General features: G+C 36.7%; 1 protein-coding gene across 2 annotated transcripts; it reads left to right on the top strand.

The window, feature by feature from the left end:
• Positions 1 to 493: 493 nt before the first annotated feature.
• On the top strand, positions 494 to 20158 carry LOC116298235 (E3 ubiquitin-protein ligase RNF123). Of its 2 annotated transcripts, none has more exons than XM_031706620.2 (36): positions 494 to 782; positions 939 to 1015; positions 1835 to 1944; positions 2262 to 2316; positions 3071 to 3156; positions 3407 to 3493; positions 3907 to 3974; positions 4294 to 4419; positions 4766 to 4865; positions 5032 to 5133; positions 5423 to 5548; positions 6039 to 6131; positions 6587 to 6660; positions 6768 to 6864; positions 7355 to 7427; positions 7813 to 7877; positions 8641 to 8718; positions 8834 to 8963; positions 9554 to 9617; positions 10080 to 10120; positions 10256 to 10410; positions 10800 to 10883; positions 11503 to 11610; positions 12086 to 12263; positions 12816 to 12920; positions 13015 to 13102; positions 13775 to 13862; positions 14233 to 14302; positions 14452 to 14475; positions 14803 to 14942; positions 15874 to 15969; positions 16655 to 16744; positions 17425 to 17585; positions 18248 to 18375; positions 19002 to 19188; positions 19829 to 20158. In XM_031706620.2, the coding sequence occupies exons 1-36, from the start codon at positions 715 to 717 to the stop codon at positions 19926 to 19928; spliced, it is 3522 nt and encodes a 1173-aa protein (XP_031562480.1). In that variant the 5' UTR covers positions 494 to 714; the 3' UTR covers positions 19929 to 20158. The 2 variants fall into 2 exon arrangements, with proteins under 2 accessions (XP_031562480.1, XP_031562489.1); XM_031706629.2 differs by having other exon boundaries at positions 495 to 782; positions 12846 to 12920.
• Positions 20159 to 20523: the final 365 nt, after the last annotated feature.

Raw genomic sequence — 20523 nt, forward strand, 5'->3', positions numbered from 1 at the left:
AAGAATAAGATTTTAAGGCATTTTCAGAAGGGTAAAACATAATACCTGAGTCTGATAGCAATAGATTCTCCCAACATATAATCTCTAAATGCCAAAGTTAGATGTTTGGTCATTTGTATCTTCTAGTATTTCTAGAAGACGTGGTAATATTTGGTCTCAAAATAATAGAGGCAAATGAGTCAAGATTTTCCATACGCCAAATACCAAAATAATATGATAAATAATAATAGCATAATAAAAAAGACAAAATATTTATTTATTTTTTGTTAAGAACAGCGCGCAAAAACAATGCTTCACAAGTTCAGAATGCAATCAATATATATTCAACAATTTTAAAACGTGCAAAAAGTCTATTATTGATAGATAAAAATGAATCTGATATATGATCATTGATTTTTTGTGGAAAGAGCTTTACGTCATCCCATTCTTTGCCTTGGCTACTCAGGCTACCTTCCTTGCGGGAAACGCGCGGGATTGACTCTACCTGTGGGATAAACCTCGTTTTAAAACAAAGATGGCGCACTAGTAAAGGATTTTTACTTGGTGCTCCATAATTTTCAACCTTTTATACATCTCTTTATCGTACGAATTTCATTCAGAGCCATTTAGTACTACTCTTAAATCTATTGACTATCGTGTAGTCGAATATCAGCTTGACTGAGTGCGACATTAGCTAAAAAAATGCAAGATGAAGTAAAGTAGTCTTCTGAAATTATGGATGTGGACCAGTTTTTAACATCGATTTTTCCAACGCCAGAGAAAGAAAATGTTGCAACTCCAAGGTATTTCTTCATAAAATTTTATACATATCATTTTGAAATTTTACAAGCCATCTTCATGCATACCCTTTATACAGATCTTTGATACAGATTTAAAACTGAAAGCAATGACCACACAGACTACTAATACTGTTCCATGTTGTTGATATTTTTTTGTAGGAGATTGCTTGAATATAGTACGCTACAAGAACACATCGATGACATTCTTAACCACTATGAAGACACCACACAACCAGGTATATATTTAACGCATTTATAACGCAACATTACCTTTTTGATTCATCTGTAACATTAATATTTTTATCAGGGAGGGTCAGGAAGCTGGGAGGACTGGTAGGAGTTGCCAAGCGACAGAAATAATACATCAAAACTACCTATAAATTTCATCTTGCACCCCCTCCCTGACAATGTTTTCTTTAATATTTTCTCCTACAATTTACCATTTGACCTTCTGTCATGCACTCTTCTTTATCTATCCATGTCTATAGTATATGGTGTAGTGGCGAGAGCATTTGCCTCTTACCAAATTGAAGCAACTATTGAGTTTGATTCTTAGCCTTCATATCATATGTGGGTATAGTTGCTTTTTGGTTTTCTCCTGTGCTTCTATGGTTTTGTCCAGGTTTTTTGGTTCCTCCCCAGCAAGAAATCAATTCTTAAATTCAAATGGAAGAAGAGCCACTGTTATAGTGCAACTACTATAACTGGGGCCACCACGACAGCAAGAACCAAACAAATTGTAGAATGAAAACAATACATCCCAACTTTGGGTAGTGTAGCCAATTAGAAAGCTGCAGAAAACAATAGTCTTTCAACATATCTTTTTATTTCCAAAAGAAAATGATGATGGCTATCTAGTTGTTTACATGTAACATCAGTGTGAAATTACCATTCTCATGCCGTCCAGTTCTGATTGTACCCAAAGATGGAATGCATTGTTTTCATTTTACATTATAATTGGTTAATCTCTTGTCTAACTGGTCTAAGTGGCCCTGGTTACCGTAGTTGGACTGTGAATCCCATTAATTATTATTTTTATTATTAAATAAAAATAGAACAAGATCAAAGAGAAAGGGCAATGAATGATGGCAGGATTGGAGCAGAAATAGTTGGCATTGACAAGAACAGCCTCTGTGGATCTATGAATATCAAAGACAATATTGAGGTACTGTAATGAAGTGATTACTATAATTATAAGGCTACTTATCTGCTACTGTCGATATCCTTCCAGTCATAAGCCCACTAAATATAAGCCTACCACTCGCGCACCTATGGTATAGTATTGATGATGCATATTTTATATTTTACAGTTTATTGTACTGACAATGTACAGTGTATATGCCCACTAGCTTTATGCCCAAAATCCTTAAAATAGAGTATAATATATACCAGGGCTTTAACCAGGATTTTTATAGTATGGTATATATATATTAAATATAGATAATGCACTGAATTAATGTATTATTTCTGCCTCATTTATAGCTTGAAAGTCAAAGTAACTTCAGCAGTGTGAGATCAAGTATTTGCATCTGCAAAGGTAAGGTGACAAGATAGGATGTTCTTTCCTGAGTAACCCTCTTTAGCTTAGGCATATTGTTTTCCCATTTCAGACCATGCGTCATTCTCTTGAGAATATTTTTTTGAGTTGTATCCATAATGAGCATTTCTTCTCATGCACCACTGTTAAACAAAGAAGTCATACTCTAGGGAATGAATGGCACATAGCCTGAAATGAGAAAACATTATACCTAAGGTAAAGAGGTCTATTCACTTAATAATGGGGGTGCTTAGGCCCGGGGGGGGGGGGGGGGTACTCCGCCAGAATTTGGGTAGGGGTGTTCCGCTGGGATTCTGAAAGGGGTACCCTGTTTATGACAAAAAAAAAAATCGTATTTGTAGACCCTGTTTATGACAAAAGACATAATTAATTGCACTGAGTTCCTGTTTCAATTATCATGTCATCTCGCGTATGATTTTTTTACAACCATGGTAACCAGTTTCAGTCAATACGAAAGTAGAAATCCTGAATATGACAAGAAACTCAGGAAGAATTTGGACCTTGAGTGAAATTGCATACCCTGTTTATGACAAGAAGCTCGAAAAACCATACCCTGTTCAGCGAATCATCCCCGTATAGTTAATATATGGGAGTACCCCCCCCCCCACCCCCCCCCCCCCCCCCCCCCCCCCCGGGTGCTTAAGGCACCCCTGGTTGTTCTGCTTATGACCTGTGCTTCGGATCCCAAAATTTCTTCTTTAGTTACTTAAGATTACATTCTTTTGGCCACTAGGAAAATGGATGTATGAAATTCTGCTTGGGTCTAAAGGGATCATGCAGCTTGGATGGGCAACTCTGTCTTGCAACTTTACAAGTGAGGTAACATATCAATAAATTATTTTACTTTCCTTAAGTTTATTTGTAATTAGCTAAAAAATATGCATATTGGGGCTATTATGGAATAATAATTATTGTCAGCACTCAATACTAGGATCTACCATTTGATGTACACTAGGAACAAGTGTGTTTCCTGCAAATATGTTTACAGTGCAAAGGAAGGGTACCACAGTTTATTCCTCTATGATCTCTCATGATTCCCTTAGATTAAAATATTTGAATGTTATTCCAGGAAGGGGTTGGAGACACACCAGATTCTTTTGCTTACGATGGTCACAGGGTTCGTAAATGGAATATGTCAACAGCCAAGTATGGAGAGGTAATGACCAAACCCTAAATGCTACGTTCTTATTAAATCTGTGAGTTAGCCATGCCATACATTTAATTTTGATCAGCCCAAAGGTTGTTACAGGGTTTTATCTGTAAGGTAGCTGTGCCTTGATTTTGAACAGCTCAGAGGTTGTTCCAGGGTTTGATCTGTGAGTTATCTGTGCCCTGATCCTTGATCAGCCCAAAGGTTGTTACAGGGTTTTATCTGTAAGGTAGCCATGCCTTGATTTTGAACAGCTCAGAGGTTGTTCCAGGGTTCAATCTGTGAGTTAGCTGTCCCCTGAACCTTGATCAGCCCAAAGGTTGTGTCAGGGTTTGATCTTTAAGCCATGCCCTGACTTTTATCAGTCCAGAGGTTGTTTCAGGTTCTAATAAATGCATAATAAAATTATGTTAATACAGGAGTGGATGGCAGGAGATGTAATTGGTTGTTCACTAGATCTTGATGAAGGGAAAATATCATATAGCAGGTAATATTGTTGCCATGAAGGCATCATATTAATAAATCCTTTATTTAAGGAGGGTAATACTAAATAGCAAATACTATGCTAAAAAAACCTGTGGCCCTCTACCTATCACCCCAAAGTATCTGTCATTTACATGTAATATGTAGTGTGTGTAGTGAAGCAATGGATAGCTCCACTCCAAAGGAGGATCTGACATCCCTAAAGGATGATCTTAGAGAAGAGGCTTGGTGTTGGCATCAATAATCAATTATTGATTGGTGCTATATTTTTTCTTACCTTATCTACTAAAAACTGTAATATTATGATATTGTTTTCATTACAGAAATGGAAAGTCTTTAGGCGTGGCTTTTGATAACGTCAGATATGGACCCGGTGTTGCTTATTTTCCTGCCGTGAGTCTGTCATACGGCGAATCCTGCCAGCTGAACTTTGGAGCATATCCATTCAAGTATCCTTGTAGAATAACATTGTCATTCGATCAACACACTCTCTGTAACAAATCACTAGCATATCAAATCAGCATGCTGACCTAGGCCAGCTAGTCCTGAGTTTAATGTTACCTTATTTACTTTAATCCACATATAAATACAGTTCTCAAAAAAAACATTGTCCTAGTAAATATTTGTTAAATAATTTTTCATTAGATAAAGCATTCAATGTTTTTTAATTTTTTCCCCTGTGAAATTCCAATCCTGCACCATTTAGAGAGAGCATTATCCATAATTCATACTGATTCAGAATAATATTGATTTTCTTCCCCATGGTTTAAGCTTTATAACCTTGACAGAAATAAGATTTCCGATGGAGGGATTCAAACCTCTTCAAGACCCTCCAACAGCTATTGTTTCTAAAGCTACAGAGTTGATGAACTGCTTGGATAGATTACTCCCTTCAGTAAGTCATTACTGACAGTAAATTCAACTTCAACATATCACATAGTCTTTATCTTACCCTCAAATCCCCTAAATCTGTTTTTAGGGACATTTTGCATAGGTTTTGCATTGACTTTCTTGCAGTTTTTATTACTATCATTTATCAAGGACTTTTGTTTTGTTTTTAGCCTGATAGGGTTGCATGCCTTCCACCATCTCTCCATGGCAGGTCTGATACCCTTTCGTTTCTCACAACAGCCCATGTGTTTGAGAAACTTGGCCCTCTGCTGGTAAGTAAGTAAACCAAGGGTGGTGTAGCAGTACTTAGTATACTCATCTCACACCTCTGGAGTCTTGGGTTTGATCCATGGACCCATCACCACATGTGAGTAGAGTTTATTGGGTCTTTCCCTTTATTCTAGGGTTTTTCCCTGAGTGAACTTTCTGGTTTTCCTATAATTCCCTCCTCAAAAACCTCAGAATACACAAAATGTTAATTTGATGGATCCATACATTTTTTGGGGTGGTACTCTGCATGTAGCCATTGTTTCTTCAAATAATTCAATTTATTTTGTACAGACCAAAGGCTTTGTTGTTGAGAAGGTCTTGCTACCTTTTCTTCTCAAGTCTTGCTCTGGAGGTAATCCCCTTGCAGAACAGACTGGTGTCTACAGGATGCTTGATCTGATGTGGGCATGTATGGAGGTGAGTGAGAGAAGAAATGATTATCTGTATCTTGATACATCTGTGCAGGCATATATGTATATATCCATCAATCCATCTATCTGTCTATCTGTCTGTCTGTCCATCCACCAACTCTCTCTTGCATCCCATCCCATCCATCCATCCATCCATCCATCCATCCACCCACCCACCCACCCACCATTTTATCTGTTCATCCATCTATCATTCCATTAGTCCATCCACCTCTCCATCCATCAACCCACTCGCACACCATTCCATTCAGCCATCCATCCATCCATCCATCCATCCACCAGCCCACCATTCCATTTACCTACCTATGAAGCCACCCACCATTCCATTTCTCCATCCATCCACCCATCCATCCATCCACCCATCCATCCATCCACCCACTCTCCATTACATCCTCCATCCATCCATCCATCCATCTATTCTACCATCACCCTACACAAGCTATCAGACTAAGTCTGTTCATCTGCTTGTCATAACCCAGGACTTTGAGCTGGAGCCATGTCTGGAGAACTTACTATTTGCCCTGATCAAAGCATACTGGTATCAACCAGTAACCCTTGACTTCAAACAGCAGGTGAGTATCATGCCATTTCCTTAAGTATTATGGCTTTTCATAAAATAAATAAAAAACTTGCTTACTGCTTGCTGTGTGGAGCTATAAAGCACTAATTGAGGATTAGCAGAAATCTTTAAAAATGTCAAGAAACTTTCCGCTGCACTTTGTGCTTCTCCTACACACTTCTCTCGTGTTCTGCCAATCCCCGTGTGCAAAAATCCCACAGCAAAAATAAAGTTTTAAATTCCAGTTCAATCATGGATGACGGGCAGATTTGTTAGCCACTGGCTATGAAATGCTACCCTCATAGAATAAGGAGATCACAAGTATCTTTCATTTCAATGAGAAATGATTTCTATTTTTATAGCAATAAAAGAAAATTAAGTGTCCCTGAATCCTTATAATCTTGTATTTTTTAAAACGTTTGCAAGCTAAATCAGTATGCTTATCTTTCATTATTTTTTTAATGATAGGCCCATTGTTTGTCTCTTGCTCTGAGTATATTACGCCATCACAAGACAAGAAGATTGTGGATTGAGTGCAAAATATATCCTTTACTTTGCTGATCAATTTAATGTTTTCCATGCCTAGTCATACAGTATTGGGTCAAAAAAAGCTGTTCCTTAGTGCGTTGAATTTCTTAACATTTTCCAAATTCCCCCAAAAGTTCAGTTACTTTATGCACATTAGACCTCCAGATGATGACATACTTAATGCTGCTTTTCCAGTTGTGTGGAGAGAAAGTAATAATGTAAGTACATTTGTACAGCTATCTAGAATAAACAGTTTCTGAGCACAAAGGAATTGACCATGTTGATTGGATAGTCTTGTGAATTGCCTGCTTTTACTTTTTTTTTTTTTTTTTTTTGTAACGACATTACTATCTTTTATTAACGTTAACTTACATTAAGTATAATCAATAGATCTTTTTGTCAACATGTTTGTCAACATAAAAAGTGTTGTTATTCGTAAATTTTGGCAAGATGCTTCAATCATTCAATTTAGAAACAATTTCTAAACTTTTCATAACAATAATAAACCCTATGCCCGAAACCCCTGAAAAAGCTATGCAGAGATCACTGGATTGTTTAAAATACAATTATAAAAGGAAAAAACAGGATAAAACACAGTTTCTGTTCATGTTGGAAAGCACCCAAACTGCTGTAACAGTGGATGTGGAATATTGATGATTATGATGGATTTTTCTTGGCCAATTCTAATGTCTTCTTCAATGATGTTAGGAAACCTCTCAGTCTGCTACAGACAAAGAAGAATATCTATCAGCTTGTCAAAGACTGAAAAACAAAGTACAAGGTACTACTGACAGGAAAATAATCTCTTGCACATAATGTTCTTTTACTTGTTCACTTGAATAGTAGTGTTGTATACCACTACAAAAATGAGTTGTGAATATTCTGTATTTTCTTATTTTGAGAATAGTAAGACACCAGGGCCTAGTTGTACGAAGTCTGGATAGCGCTATCCAACGGATAAATCTTATCCAGTGGATAAATTTATTGGATAACAGCATCACTTTATCCAGTGAATAAGGATTTATAGATGAGTTCAGATTATCATGGGCGGGGCCTAGATACAAATGCTGGCAGTAACCATGGTTACGACCCACGAAGTACCTGTCACATTGACAAGTTGGGCGAATACTGACTCCATTTCAATTTCTGCAATATTTTGTTTGTAGTTCTGGAAGACGTTCAAGTAGAAATGTGTAAAATTCTGCTCCAGGATGATGATCTATCCACTATGGTAAGGAATGATTCAGTAGCAAGGATGATTATGTCATCAATCTAATAATAATCCCATACAATCGCCGGTAGCATTATTTTTAAAGTTTGCATGTAAGAGTATACATACATATTAGCAACATTAGTTCCCGTAGGGGAAATATCTAGAAAAAAAATGTTTTAGTGCATTTTTTATTGATTTCTTTACTCTTTTGTATGATGTAAGATATTATCTTGACCTCAAACTAAAAAATATATTATATTCAATTTTTCCAATTTTATTTTCACCTAGTATCAATTTTATCTAAATAGACCAGTTTCGAATTCCAAATTACCGCTGTGTTCCTTGATTACAGACTCATTTGCACAGGGTTAGCCTCGTATCAGTGTCTAAATATTCACAAATACCAACGATAAAGTAAAGAATGCACAACTTCAACAATACAAACACTTTGAAACTCAACAGACCTTGACTGGAACACATGAATATTCTGCACAAACTCGAGGTTAACCCTGTGCAAATGAGTCTGTAATCAAGGAACACAGCGGTAATTTGGAATTCGAAACTGGTCTATTGGGCACCCTGTGACTCAACTACAGATTTTCTTAGTTTCTTTCAGCCAATCAAAGTTTAAAAAGAAAGAATAACATTTTAACCAATTATTGAATTATTGCACAGCTTATGCTTGCCAGCTAAGTGTACTTTGTCATGGATTCAAAATGGTGGATCAAGTAAAATGTAACCAAGGCTATAAAATGTTAGAAAAAAAATCTTTATTTTTCAGGGTACTAAGTCCACAAGAGCAATGTTCCTGGATAAATTTATGAAATATCTACAAGAAAACATGTTGCCAACTTCAAATGTACGTGAGCCAAAAAATAAGCAATTCTATTACAATTCATTTTATTCCATACTAAGATGTACATTTAGTATCATAAACAAATGTATAATTCAGATTTGCTTTTTACCATTGGTAGTTACGTGTACAGCCATCTACAGCATGCGGAGGACCAGTCATTACCTGCTTCTATCACAGACTCATCCAGGCCCTCAGGTGTCACTGGGACGATATATCTGACCAAAGCCATTCATCAAGACCTAGCCATGGTAGAGAATTTCAAATAAATTACATATCTCTCCTGTATAGACCCCTTGCATGTGACGTCAAAGCAACTCAATTTGGAGGACCACACAAAAGGATTCCAATCTCCTGAGAATTGGAACCTTTGGTTATGTCCTCCAGATTGAGCTGCAAAGTGCTGCAAGGGGTCTATACAAAGGGGGCTGAAGCAGTAGAACAACTCCCCAGATGCGCGTCAACTGACTGTTTGCTTTGGAAGGAAGATTATTACTCTATCAACAGTCCACTACTGTATATATCCCCTGCACTTGTGTGACTGATTGTTTTGTAAAGAAAAATACCTCCTAACCTTTTTGACAAATGGCCCTAAAACAGTTGATTTTACAATAGTCAAATCGATGGTCAAACAGCCATGATTTCAAAAGAACGGCCATGATATGGTTGATAGTTTGTAGACAGGGCTTCTGGGGCACTGATGTTGTATTTTACCCGGAAGGGATTGGAATGTGTAGTTGGTTGGGAGGGGGGTTGGTGGTAGTTCTGTAGCCTGGCTCTGTCTGACACCCTTTTGATAGTAAGTCATCTGATAGATAACAATTGATTTTCATTCTTTCAGGTGACGTTTATGTTCCATTTCACATATTCTTTGATGGAAGCATTCAGTATTGGGACATGTCAAGGTAAACCATAAAATGGCTTTTTCTTACCACTCATGGTCCAGGAAAGGAAAGGAAAGGAAAGGAAAGGAAAGGAAAGGAAAGGAAAGGAAAGGAAAGGAAAGGAAAGGAAAGGAAAGGAAAGGATAGGATAGGATAGGATAGGATAGGGAAGGGAAGGATAGGAAAGGAAAGGAAAGGATAGGAAAGGATAGGATAGGAAAGGAAAGGAAAGGAAAGGAAAGGAAAGGAAAGGGAAGGGAGGAAAGGGAAGGGAAGGGAAGGATAGGAAAGGAAAAGGGAAGGGAAAAGAGGAAGGGAAGGGAAAAAAAGAAAAGAGTAGAATACTAATAGAATGCTAATTATAATAATATATAATTATTATAAAAGTTGTATTTAAACAGAAAAGCCCTATACCCCAAAACTTTAGTAGTCAATATCTAAATAAATGGCTATTAAATTTAAGAATTCCATCTTATAATTTAGATTGGGTGGACTCGTTTCCCATCTGAAGAAAACCAATGACAGTAAGTTACACCTTCTATAAAATTCGTTTCCACAAGTATTCAGCAAGTGAGATTTAATGATAGCTGACAGTTTTATAATTAACATAAAATCTACTTTTTTCTTCTTTTTTCTTTTTTTTTTTTTTTTTTTTGTAGCTGCCATCAAAGAAGAACTCAACAAACAGAAGTCTGCTGCATTTGGCGGTAATACTCTGGCAGAGGAGGACTGGCTACAAGACTCTTCATTGGTCAGAATGCTTGATGATGTTATTTTGCTGTATCATATTGCTGTACACAAGCAGCTCTCAAAGGTATTAAAGGACTTATTTCTGTTGTTGAATTTATCCGCGCTCTACTCCTAAGAGTAATGAAAGTCACATTTCAAGAGAATGACACTTGACAGTTGCAACTGATAAACCTTTGGCCGTCTGTGTTTAGCATCTCTACATGAGATGACTGCAATTTTCTGTGTTTATCTGAGTCATGGTGAAGTTCTATCCACTTGTAAATATGTTTAGAGCAAAGGCAGCACCTTCTACATTGATTGATATTTTAAGAATTTTGTAATTTTGGCCCAGAATTTTGGCCCAGCCAGGGCTTGAACCTGTGACCTCCCAAAACAAAAGCAGGTGTCCAATCGAGTCAACCAGAAGATGGTGTCTCCTGACAATGTAGTAAAACTTTGCTTAATATGATGTAGGTTTGTGCAGTGAGAGACAGCATGCAGCAAAATATCAAGGCTCTGGAAGACATAGAAGCTAGGATAAAAAGATGCCCTCCTGAGGTATGGACAATTTCTATTTAGGAAATTCAAATGATGCTCCTCAACATACATTATTTTACACCCATTTTCTTACTTTGGAAACCCAGACCAATATTCAAGTTTGTCAGGGGTTTTGGCTTCTATCAATCAAATTCTTATTGATATATGTTCTAAGTTAAGTAATTTTTTTCAACTTAATACCAAAATTACATTTATTATATGTGCTGTTCATGTAATTATGAAAGTTGGGTGGCATGGTTGTCATGGCAGTGAGTTCTTGTTGGTTCTCTCCTGTGCTTTGAGGGCTTTTCTTCCAGTTCTCTGGTTTTTATCCTTCAGCAAAAATCAACTTCTAAGTTCAAACCAAAATTCAGTAGAAGAGCTACTCTGTGAAGCCACTGTTAAATTCCATTACTATTTATTTATTTATTATTTATTTATTATTTATTTATTATTTATTTATTATTTATTTATTATTTATTTATTATTTATTTATTTATTTATTATTTATTTATTATTTATTTATTATTTATTTATTTATTATTTATTTATTATTTATTTATTATTTATTTATTATTTATTTATTATTTATTTAAGATGGGTGTACTTAATAGTTTTATATATTTAATTAATGCTGTAGAGAGAAGAAGTGTTGGCCGAGTTGAACAGATCAAGGTCTGTGTTTCTAGAAGAGACAACAAACTGTGCTCGGCATATGGCATGGGTGTCTACCCTGATCTTCACCAAGGTGCTTGCAGTTATTATTAGTATTACAGGGCATAAAATAACGGCCAGACATCAGACAATGTCTGCCCAGAATTGGAATTTGTCCAGTCAAATATTTGCCTTGCCAGTCATTTTGACCAGTTATGTTGAGCCAGAAATAAGGTATGACTGAGCTAAAACTAATTTGGCCAGTTATCATGACCAGGGACTTGTCAGCCATTATTTTAAGCCCTGTATTATTTACAGTTGTACCAAAATCAAGAGGCTTAGCCTTGTTGTGACTACAATTGTTGTTCTTCATGTGCCGTGATGGCACTAAATATAAAATATTGCACTGGGATCAGTTTGTTGGTAAGAGAAAGGTGTTAGCGATGATAATTTTGGTGTTGGCATATTACTGAAAGGATAGTGGTGATGACGGTCATTGTCAGTGATGGTGGTAACAGTGATGCCAATATGCATTCAAACTAATTCTCTGATATTTTATGTTTCTTCAGAGTAAGCAAGAGGACATCCATTGGATGCTGCGCTGCATTCTCAAGTCCATATCTAGAGGAGCCAAAAGAGGCTCTCTCTTTGAATTTGCCCCAGAGTTTTACGTGGAAGTTGCTATCAATGCTTTCCATGGTCTTCGAAACTACTTCCATCCAACTACAAATTTTTTTGATTTGCCTGGTAAGACACATCACTGAGCCAAAAAGAGATAATATAAAAGTACAGAAGGGACCACTATATTTGTAGTTATACACTGTAGTAATAAATTTAATATACAGGCATTGCAAAAAGGCTGGTAAAAGTTCTGTTGCATGCTGCATCTGCATCTGGCATGCTGATTATGGCATGTTGCATGCTCATGTTGCATGCTCATCTTGCATCTTGCATGCTGGTTATGGCATGTTGCACGCTATATCTTGCATCTAGTATACTGGTTATGGCATGTTGCATGCTGCATCTTGCATCTTGCATGCTCGTTATGGCATGTTGCATGCTGCATGTTACCAACCTTTTGAAAAAGTTGTATACTTGGTGTTATACTGATTGCATTCACATCACCTATAGTGTAGTTCAGGCTTAGTATGCAATATGCAATAAAACCCTTACCAACCTTTCTTTTGAAATAGCTGTATACTTGGTGTTATACTGATTGCATTCACATCACCCATAGTGTAGTTCAGGCTTAGTATGCAATATGCAATAAAACCCTTACCAACCTTTCTTTTGAAATAGCTGTATACTTGGTGTTCGTTTCTTCTCCAGATGCAACAGGTACACTAGACAAAATGGCAGCCTTCTTGCTCACTCATTTTAATGACAAAAGGATTATCAACCCCGGTAAGTAATGAAAAATAACTGTGTTTTACTTTTTATCTGTTGTGTTGAGCTATGATGAGAATTATTCTCAATCTTTCTTGCTTTTCCCCCACAGATTTACGGGATATTGTTATTCAGGCATTAGCTGCTTTTGTCTGTTATCCTGACAGTCTTAAAGCTGTTGAGAGGATGCCTGGAGATCTGTAAGTTCACATTCCTGTTTAACTAATATATCCATTAAAAAATGATGAGAAATTGGTTTGGATGAATTACTGGCATGAAAAGACAAATGGGAAGCCATTTCAATGATATAGCATATGGTATCATGTACAGTACATGCTGTAAGTCATTACCTTGCATTTCCTACAATGAAAACTGCTCTACCAACACTAACGCTCCACAGACCAAATAAATACAATAGATAGATAAAATAAATCTCTTTATTTAAGTGCCTAGTCCTTCTAGCACTTTTGCACTAAATGAGGACACTTTTTTCTCACACACACTACTGCTACATTTATTGTTCTATGTACCCAAAGCTCAACTCACATATTGATTTTTACGGAGGAAGGAAACCAGAAACCCATAGACAACCCTCGTAGTCTAGGAGAGAACAAATTACAAAACAAACTCAATTCAAATATGGTGTTCGCAGAGTTTGAACCAGTGACCTGAACCTTTGGAACCACAGTGGTGAAAAATGAGGTGTTAGCAGCATACACCACGCATGCTACCCAATACACCAAAACTGAATTTATATAGTCACATTTTTTACTAGAGTTATTGCCATAGTAAAGATAATATTTTGTTCACTTGTGTAGTTCAAATAAAACATGTAGCTAGAGTTCACTATTTTTTCCATCTTCTTTATGCAGACTTGAGAGCTCAGTGCGCTTTTTGTTGGGTGCATATGACAAGCGTTCATGGGTACAGACAACATGGATACTAGTTAGAATATGGAAGGTAAAAGCTTCTGGATCTTTTCCTGTTCTTAAAATGTTTATAAATAGCAGTCAATCAAATAATTATAATAATAAAAAGATATAAGTTCCTTACAAGTTTCAATACAAGTTTCTTACATTGTCTCAGTGGTAATAGTGAGATCACTTGTGCTTTGCTCATAATAAGTTCATTGAATACAAAGCAAGTATAAAATACTGCTCATAGTCTACTGCTTATGTGGTTGTAAAGATGGTCATAGCTTTGATTCCCTATGGTAAAATATGACTGAGGTTTTGTCTGGAATAAACTGTGTCCCCCCCAAGTTTCCCATAATGCATCTCTTCTTATCAATCAGATTGTGTGATTGTCTTGTGTCATTATTTCTCTCCAGGGATGTGGGTTTGCATTCAGGTACACCAGCTCCCAAGATGTTTTCACATCTTCTGCTTTTCCAGAACAAGGTAAAAAAGTCTTTACTTTATGCTGTAATGACCTCAATTGTTTTTGTCAGGATTTGATTTGCATGCTCTCAAGACCTAAACTTTTTATATCAAGTTACTGGTAATTATTGTGCAAATATCTCCTTAACATTATTTTCTTTACTAAATAGGTCACTTAAGAGCAAGCCTGCAACGTAAGTGCCACAACTCCAGCTTTAATCTGTCATGCAATTTTATTGAACCTTGAAGGTTACACCCTCTGGGCCAATCTAAGTCGTTCCCAGATAACTCATAAATCAATTTGCATGTATGGTTTTGCGGAAAGAGAAAAATTAAAGAAACCTTACAAACTTTATTCACATGCATTATTGAGTCCAGGAATTGAACCTGAGACCCCAGAGGTGAGAGGCACCCTTGAGATTCCCAATCCACTGTTTACTAGATTTTTTTAATTGGAGAAGTTCTAATAGAATCAATAATTACAACTGATGATTTTCTGATTATTTTTGTAATCCCTCTAGCTCCTTGTCCATCTGACGTTTTACAGAAACTGATATCAAAACTGTGTTTGAGTGATGTGAAGTTGGCAGATGAGTTTCTCAATGGAGTGTTAAACCAACTAAACTGGGCATTCTCGGAATTCATAGAAATGCTACAAGAGGTGGGTATATCATGATGTTACTTACAAGAGTGTTGTTAGAGATGGCTATGGTGGTAGTGGATATGATACAAGGAGCTGGTGCTGTTGCTGATGGTGTTGATAATAATGATGGTGATACTGAGGGTGTCTGTAACTGATGGCTATGGTGGTAGTGGATATGTTACAAGGAGCTGGTGCTGTTGCTGATGGTGTTGATGATAATGATGGTGATACTGAGGGTGTCTGTAACTGATGGCTATGGTGGTAGTGGATATGTTACAAGGAGCTGGTGCTGTTGCTGATGGTGTTGATGATAATGATGGTGATACTGAGGGTGTCTGTAACTGATGGCTATGGTGGTAGTGGATATGTTACAAGGAGCTGGTGCTGTTGCTGATGGTAATGATGATAATGATGGTGATACTGAGGGTGTCTGTAACTGATGGCTATGGTGGTAGTGGATATGTCACAAGGGGCTGGTGCTGTTGCTGATGGTATTGACAATAATGATGGTGATACTGAGGGTGTCATAGCTGATGGCTATGTTGGTGGTGGATTTGCTACAAGCTGTACGAGGATCTAGTAACTGCTGTTGCTGATGATGGTGGTTGTGATAGGTATGATAAGAGCAAGGATAATATACAATAGTAGTGGTTGAAATGCTGCACAAATTTAGTATGAAAATAATAGAACGTTAATGGTGACGGTTATGGTGGTGTTGGTGATAGTGGTGCCGGTTGTTGTGGCAATAGTGATGGTGAAGAGGTTAATATGGAAATACTGATGATGAAGAGGATGGATGGTGATAATAGTAATGATGATAGTGTCAACAGTGTCCATGATAATATTAGTGTTGATAATCACCAAGTGAATGGTTAATAAAGGTTAATGACTTAATTAAAATTCAGGATGCATACAATAGTAACTTTTTATGGCTTGTCCATCTTCACAGATCCAACAGGCTACAAACAGGTTAGAAATTAGTTTGGAGAAAAGGCAGTTACGTACATGTGCCGTGTGCTTTGACCTTACTGTTGGCCTGTTAAGGGTAAGTATGCTGTGACATGGATGTTCACTCTTTAATTACAGACAGACAACAGACAACTTAGATTTTGCTTGAGTGTATTTATCAAATCCAACCTCGACTTGAAACCATTTGTCACTCAAACAAATCAAGGAAAAGTTTATTAAGGTGCAAAAAGGTCTTTGTGGTTACTGGCTTCCATCACCACAAAACAGTATTGTTGGAAACTTGAGTGAAAGAGACATGTTTCAAATAGACCAGTTTCGAATTCCAAATCACCGCTGTGTTTCTTGATTACAGACTCATTTGCACAGGGTTAGCCTCATATCAGTGTTTAAATATTCACAAATACCAACAGAAAAGTAAAGAGTGCACAACTCCAACAATACAAACATTCTGAAACTCGGTGGACCTTGACTGGAACACGTGAATATTCTGCACAAACTCAAGGCTAACCCTGTGCAGTACACAGTGGGTAATTTTGAATTTGAAAGGAGTCTGTTAAAGCTAGTTTGAGTTGTGTGATTATGAATTTGGTATAAGAAAGTCATTCACAAATTATAAACTTTTTGAGAAATAGTAAGTACACTTGAATTTCTTCTTCTAGAGAGGTAGTTCAACCATTACACGGTGTTCTGAATTATTATTTATCAACTAGCTATGATTTCAAGTAGACACATCATTATTTATGTTTTTTTTTTTGTTTAAGGTTCTAGAGATGGTATCAACTGTTACACCACAGGTGTTTACTGACTGGAAAATGGAGTCGTCAGAACTTCACATTGCTAGACTGTTCCAGGTACATTTATTAAGAAGGTTTTCAGTTGGTTTGGGAAATTCTGTGATGACTGAATCACTCATGGTCTTTAAGTCATTTCAGCTTTCCCAATTTCAAATTCTCTTCTGTCTTACTTTATCATCCATCTATCTCATCCCATCTGATCCTATTCCTTTTCCATTCGTTCATCCATTCAGTCATTTTCTTTTTTGAATGTTAGGATTTCGGACGAAATGCATAGATTTTAATCCTTATTTTTTAATGTGTTAAAACATGAAAGCATAAAAAAATTTCTTCTTTATTTATCATCCATACATCCATGAATCCAGAATCCATGCACCTTCCAACTGACCCACCCACCCACTTAACCACCCATCCATCTATCCATTCAACCCACCCTTGTTCTATTCCTTCCAGGGTTACCCAATGCCCAATGGAAGTGAAATCCTGATATTGTCCTCAAATATCTCTAAGACTAAAAGTCAGATCTCAGAAATCAAACCTACAATCTGTTTGTACGTATGCTAAATAACGTATTTGCGCATAGAAATAGTCAATACAGACACCCAGTATCGAGCAATTACAACAAGTCTCTCAGTGGGAAGATGGCATTTACTGGTACCCATCACCTAAATCAATGAACTTGGGCCCAGCTTCAAACCATTGTTTTTACCATGCCCATCATTTTCCATTCATTTCAGCTGCTAACCCAGGTCCTGAAGCGCATCACTGCCAACTCCAACCTCTTCGAAAATGTTACCAGACTTCACCTACCAGGCCTGGAAACAGTTGATAGATTTCCTGTCCTTGGTGCTGTGGCTGGTATTCTCATCACACTGTTATTGCATGGCACCACTGAAAGGTTAGGGTTGTCATCTTTTGTCCTTTATTCTCCTTTAACTCCAGTTTCAAGTTCTCTTTCCTCAGGCTTAGTCTCATTTGTGCATTATAATATTCATCTATGTGTATTCAACCAAATGTCCTGGAATTTTAATCACCTTATGTTGTTCCATAGTATGCACATTTCTTACTATACGATGAACCTTAATAAAAGAGAAAAAACGTATTTGTACGCAATCGAGGCTAAGACTGAGCAAAGACGAACTTGAGATGGGAGTATTGGCAGTACACTTGCCATAGTAAAATAAATCATTCCCATATGCTTTTCCCTCTCTGGGTTCCCTCGTAAGTTTACCAATCAGTAGTTGTAGTAAAGGTATGACACATGGTTCTTTAGCATTTCTTAACCTTCAGTTTTTTTATGAAACCCTTATCCCATATCTAAACCCCAAAGAAGGGTGGGGATGCTTGTTGGAAATTTTGAAAATGACCCCTAAGTTTTACCCGAGTCCTATCCAGTTGGGCGTGGCAACTAACGATTTTTATCCATAAAGGTACCAATTATCTATGATTTGAGTGACAGAAGAAAAAAAGCATCAAAGACAGCTCATAATGGGGTGTGGGGATTCCTTCTCTTAGTTCATATTCTCTTGGTTTTAATATTAATAATGATTTTATCAACAGCAAAGAACGAGCTACCTCTGCATTACTAGCTGAGCCTGGCTTTACCATGGAGTCAGTGGAATTCCTTGTTGGAGGCAAATCTTCTGTTCCTAGCAAGAAGTCACAGCAGAGTTTTTCATTTCGTACTTGTAAGTATAACTTATAACAAATTTTACCAACTGTAAGTGTGGACAGGTGGTACTGTCATATGCAGTTCTCATTCTTCGTATTCACATCAATTTGATTAAACTCTTAGTTAATCTCATTCTTGGTAACCCAGAGGTAAATTCTGTTGCTCATTTCTCATGACAGAATTTTACCCCTGGTTACCGTGGATGAGTTGATCTAAGTCAGGTCATGGATATCTTATGGATTAAATTACAGTGTATCAGTTTAAAAAACGATACATTAGGTTTTTCCATCCAAAAAAAGTAAATTAATATATATTGTTTTTTGATTCTCCATCAAAAAATAAACGTTTGAATAAATCAAGATGTCTTAAAAGGTCTTTCAATCCTATTTTTAAATTGTGCAAAACTTTGGGATTTCCTTGAAAATGTTTTGTCAATAGTAAAAGTTTTCCGGTGTTTTGGATCTAGAAAACCTATAATAGGGATACAGGATTTTTCACGTTTTTTATAAAATAATAATAATTTTAGTAATAATTACAATATTTTGTAAAGCGCTTATCCAGGACTGACAAGCTTTCAGAGTTCCTAAATGAAGATCATATAGAGTAATTAAGAGTAATAAATTCATCACATATATGTTGCAGTGGCTAATAAAGATGTCAACCAAGAAGAAGTAAAGGAAGTTGAAAACCTAGTACATTATCTAGAAGAACAAAGTTTACAAGTCAAACTTCACAAGCAAGAGTCTGTTGATGTTGAAGAGTTGTGTCCTATTTGTTATGCTATGAAGATCTCAGTTAAATTCATGCCTTGTGGTCATGTGTCCTGCAAGTAAGTTCCTTTTTGAAACTGCTATCACACTAAAGGCCAGTTTAGACGGTATGATTTTCGCCTACAACTATCGTATACAACACTTTCGCACCATCCTACAACTTGAGTCGTAGCATGTAAATCAAGCCTACAACTCGCCTACGACAGACGCGAGCGTGTTGTATACGATAGTTGTAGTCGAAAATCGTACCATCTGAATCGGTCTTAAGGAAGACCTCCTTAGGTGTTCCAGAAAATACCACAATCTTGTACTCATACTTTCCTGACAGGGGTAGTGTTGGTGGTAGGTGACCTCCAACCCCTAGAGACTATATTATAAAGTACCAGACTATTGTATTCCCAAGACATTAAAACCATTTTCCATTTACATTGCAATTGTTTTCCTATTTCAAACATTTAGATAATGAAACCACTTTTGAGTTACTTCCTCATTGCCATTCTTGAAGAATAACCAATAAAGAACTTTGAAAAGAGAATGAACAAATGGATAATAGATGTATGAAAGAAATAATGAACATACAAAAGAATAAATGAATAAATGAAAGGTGTTTATCCTCTCCCCCCCCCTTCCCAACTTTAGCTTATTAAAAATATTTTTAGTATCTTGATATTGATCTAGATTTCATGCTTTACATTGCAGGTCATGTATTACTCGTCACTTGATGAATAACAAGGAATGCTTTTTCTGTAAGGAACTTGTAGACAGGTTTGAAGATATATCCTCAGATTCATCAAAATAACAGCATCTATCACAGATTCTAATCACCTGAAGCAAAAACTAGTTGTACATAATCACATGTAAAGGTTATCTTCCCATATTGGGATGTAATGAAGGTAACATTTCAAAGGAAGTTGAAAAAACACTAATTTTGCAGATCATACTGGCAAAAAAATAAAATAAGATAAACAAGGAGCTTCTTCTTACAGTGCTTCCAAATCATGTGCATAAAAATAAAATCATAAAATTGTTGATGTGTCAGGGTTTTGTTGTTGGTAATAAAGGGTGGTGTAGCGGTAGTGCACTACTTCCAGACTCTGCATCACATGTGAATTCATAGAGTTTGTAAGGTTTCTGTCTTGATTTGAGGGTTTTTCTCTTGGTTTTCATCCCCATGCAAAATCTAACACACTTAATATGCCAGTGCCATTGAACTGTGAGTTAGCCATGTCCCGACTTTGATCAGCCCAGAGGTTGTTTCAGGGTTCGATCTGTGAGTTAGCCATGTTCTGATTTTGATCAGCCCAGAAGTTGTTTCAGGGTTCAATCTGTGAGTTAGCCATGTTCTGACCTTGATCATCCCAGAGCTGGTTGTTTCAGGACATCCATTAAATTCA

Source organism: Actinia tenebrosa, unplaced genomic scaffold (assembly GCF_029948245.1).
Source record: "Actinia tenebrosa isolate PJP-AT-01 unplaced genomic scaffold, QUT_ActTen_1.0 PGA_scaffold3__52_contigs__length_22856419, whole genome shotgun sequence".
Taxonomy (NCBI): Eukaryota; Metazoa; Cnidaria; class Anthozoa; order Actiniaria; family Actiniidae; genus Actinia; species Actinia tenebrosa.